This window comes from Apaloderma vittatum, unplaced genomic scaffold (genome assembly GCF_000703405.1).
Source record: "Apaloderma vittatum isolate BGI_N311 unplaced genomic scaffold, ASM70340v1 scaffold7600, whole genome shotgun sequence".
In the NCBI taxonomy this organism is placed as follows: Eukaryota; Metazoa; Chordata; class Aves; order Trogoniformes; family Trogonidae; genus Apaloderma; species Apaloderma vittatum.
Genome location: NW_009692790.1, coordinates 1 through 3,469, shown reverse-complemented (window position 1 = coordinate 3,469; position 3,469 = coordinate 1). Strand labels below are relative to the sequence as shown.

At 44.2% G+C, this 3,469-nt stretch overlaps 1 protein-coding gene across 1 annotated transcript; it reads right to left on the bottom strand.

Annotated features, from left to right (window-relative positions):
* Positions 1-2,628: 2,628 nt before the first annotated feature.
* On the bottom strand, positions 2,629-3,165 carry LOC104272838 (epidermal differentiation-specific protein-like). The gene has a single exon (XM_009867975.1). It carries the CDS (start codon positions 3,163-3,165, stop codon positions 2,629-2,631), a length of 537 nt encoding a protein of 178 aa, XP_009866277.1.
* Between the last annotated feature and the right edge of the window lie 304 nt (positions 3,166-3,469).

Sequence of the window (3,469 nt, the reverse complement as noted above, 5' to 3'; positions counted from 1 at the left end):
GAGCAAGAGTGTCATATGGTACTTCGGTATAGGGATACACATCATATGACTTGCCCTCTGTCAGTAGATGGCCTCCAGAGTTTGGTACTTGAGAGGTGTCCTACTTGCAGGGAGTTGCTAGTTGCAGCCCACTGTGATCCAGGAGAGCTCAAAGGATTTCCATCAGAATCACTGTTTATAGGGTCCAAGATAACTGACATTTGTCAGGGAATTTTCCTTACCAGTCCCTTTCTGTTTGTGTGCCAGAGATGTTCTTTGAGATGTACCTCTAGTACGAGGTATGGGGGGTGTTGGCCTGTCAGGAGATGTTGGACTATTCTTGCCACTTCTAGACAACAGGGAAGGCACGGGGACACCTTCATACTCTGGCAGTCACCATCTTCCGCACAGTAGGAAAGGTAGGAGCCAGACATACTGTCTTTCACAATCACTACCCACAATTTCCCAAGTCGATTCACTCTCTACCCAGTACCAAGTCTCAGAAACAACGGGGGAAAAGCGAGGAGGGAATTGCACCACCACAGTGGGACAGTGTCAAATGCTTTGCACAAGTCCATCAGTTGCTCTTCCCTTATCCACCAATGCTGTAACCCTGTCATGGAAGGCAACCAGACTTGTCAAGCACCATTTGCCCTTAGTGAAGCCACGCTGGCTGTCACTTCGTTATTTTCCATGTGCCCAGTCATAGTTTCCAGGAGGATCTGCTCCATTAATCTTACCAGGCACAGAGATGAGATTGACTGGCCTGTAGCTCCCCACGTCTTCCTATTTTCCCTTTCTAAAAGTAGGGGTTATGTTTCCTCTTTTCCAGAAGTGTCCCAAAATGCATGGAGCCTGAGCTACCATCATTGCACAGGAGCCTAGCGGAGGAACATGAGTGGCTGGTGTGTCAGCATAGCCTGCAATGTTTGTTTCAAAACGGAAATGAAGCCCAGCAGATGATAATGCACCATGTTCTGGGCTTTATCTTTAGCTACAAAAACAAGCAAAATGTGGCAAACAAGAGCTCAGCAAACAGCTAAATAACCATGGCAATGCAGAGCCATGTGACAGCTGTCATAATACATGGCTCAGGGAGTGCAGCTGCCGTTAGACCAGTGATAACGCAGAACTTAACTCTGTTCTCCAATAAACGATTCCTGAAATAGCTTGTGAACCCACATGTGCAAGAAGGCCTCTCATAGTTTGTATTCCAAATGCAATTATTTTGAACTTCACTCTATCAGGTACCTTTTAATGCAACACTTGGGAGGTGATGAACAAGCAGAGAGTCACAATCCTGCAGGAACACTGACCAACAGGTCATTCTCCAGGTTCCTCTGGTGCTTGTATAACCCTGAGCTGCAGATGTTTCAACAACCCTTCTCTCCTGCAGCTTGCTGCATTCTGCAGCTTGCCTTTTCATGCTCCATTTGCCTCTTTGCCCTGTGAAAGATGTAGTTTGTGGCCTGTGATGCCCATGCCTTTGGAGAAGGACAAAGAGGGTCCCACTGGGATTCCTTGCATGCTTGTAGCAGTAATAACCCCTGGCACTGCTTGGTGTGTTGAAGGGCCCTGACCTACCTGATCTAGCATTTAAGTGTGGCCTGTGGTAGAACATACCACATGGTGACTCTCAGAACCATAAAATGCCATTATGGTGTAGAATTAAAATGGGGGAAACTTTAGAAAAGAGGGATTTTCCGTTCTGGATGAAACACTGTGATTTCAGAGTGATAACTCATCTCATATCAAAATAATAAGCTTTAGAAAAGTCAGACAGATTTTCCTGTTGTGATCACCAATCAATCAGTTTGAATTTATCAAAATGTTATGTTTGATTATATAATATAGGACAGCGAAGACTGTATCATAAGTATGACCAATGCCTTGAGATATGATCAATCTTGTGACAGTTGAAAGTGTCCTGGTGAGACTTTGACCAGAATCACAGCTTTACTTGGCATGTTACTGACATTTCTAATCTGGCTGAGTCAAGCCTGAACACCATGTTGCTGACAAGTGGGAATGGAAGGACATAAAGCTTTTCAGGAGAGAAACATCTGCAAGTGACCACATGAACAGTTCTCTGCATACAAAGAGTTATCATGAAAGAGCAATATTTATCTGTGTTAAACCACAAATCATACCTAGCATACACCCATTGTTGCTTTCAATAGCTTCTTTAATGACCATAACACAGTCAGAATACAAAAAATGACAGAGGCCAGAGCAAGAGCATTGTCGAACAAATTGAAAAGTAAGTGATGCTGGTTACATGCTCACATTTGTTTATGCATTTAGCAACAGAAGCAACACACAATGTCTTTCCACGACATAGTACGGGACACGGGGGTGACAAATGCAGGTGCAAAAGGTTACACAGCCCTGGGATGTCTCTTATCATGGAGTCTCTTTGCTTTGGCCAAATACAATAGTTGTTACACTTGTGGAGACTATAGGGAGGGAGAACCATGCAAGGCAGGATCAAGAAATACAGATTGGCAGTGCAGCAAGAAAGAGAGCTCTGCCATACCATGTGTCTGTGACAGAGGGGGAAAAAGCAATGCAAGCATGGGCAGAGATAGATCTAGGTCACAAGTTGCTTGCTGGGGCTGCATCTTCACTCAGCATTGCAGTTTTTGCAGTCTAACAGCCACAGCCCTTCCCAGGGAGAAGTGGACGCAGAAATGAAAGCCTGTCATTCAAATTGATTGCCTTGTAATTTGGAAGATGTTCGTGTTCTCGTGCAATGTAACAAATACCACCTCCATCAGGGTGTTGACATAACAGCCAGACACCTTTCTGGACCTTGTGAGAAGATGTGGTGTCATTGTCACGTCCCCTACTCAGATTGGTTGCTTCTCTTATCACCCTGCTCTTCCCCTGATATTGAGCATGTTCATAAAGAGTGATCTGGGGGTGGTGCAGATTTTCGGTGATCACCTGCAGAGAAGAGATCCTATCATTCATCTGTTTACCAACAAAATCATGTTCTCCCTCTTCAAATACCAGTAACCGGCCTGTATAGTTGGCATGCTGATAAGCCACCCAAGGCTGACCAAATACTTTCACAGAGGAAATACAATCATTCCAGTCTATATCTTTTAGATTGGCAACGTCACTGAACAGTTCTTTTGAGTAGCCCTGGAAGTTGGCATGCTCATAAATGATGATTTTTCCCATCTCAGCAGGACTTCCACAGTTTGGATTTCTTTCTGCAGGAGCCGGTCGACAGCCTGCAGAAATGGCAAACACAAAGTAAGAGGTGCTTGTAAGAAGCCTTGTGGCACCAGACACAGAATGCTGGAGAGTGGGAAAAAAGGCAAAGAAGGAAAAGTAAAACATTTTTAGCGAAGGATGAACACAGCAGAAGGTGGAATAGACTAAGCACATGACACAAAAATTTGATTTGGAAGAAAAAAGTGGAATAATATATGTACACCAAAACTGTCCAAATTTCTTTATCTGTGTATGTTGGTTTACGTCT

What these genes read in the sequence shown, in the direction of transcription:
- LOC104272838 (XM_009867975.1), bottom strand. Translation starts at nt 3,165, where the DNA reads ATGGGAAAAATCATCATTTATGAGCATGCCAACTTCCAGGGCTACTCA.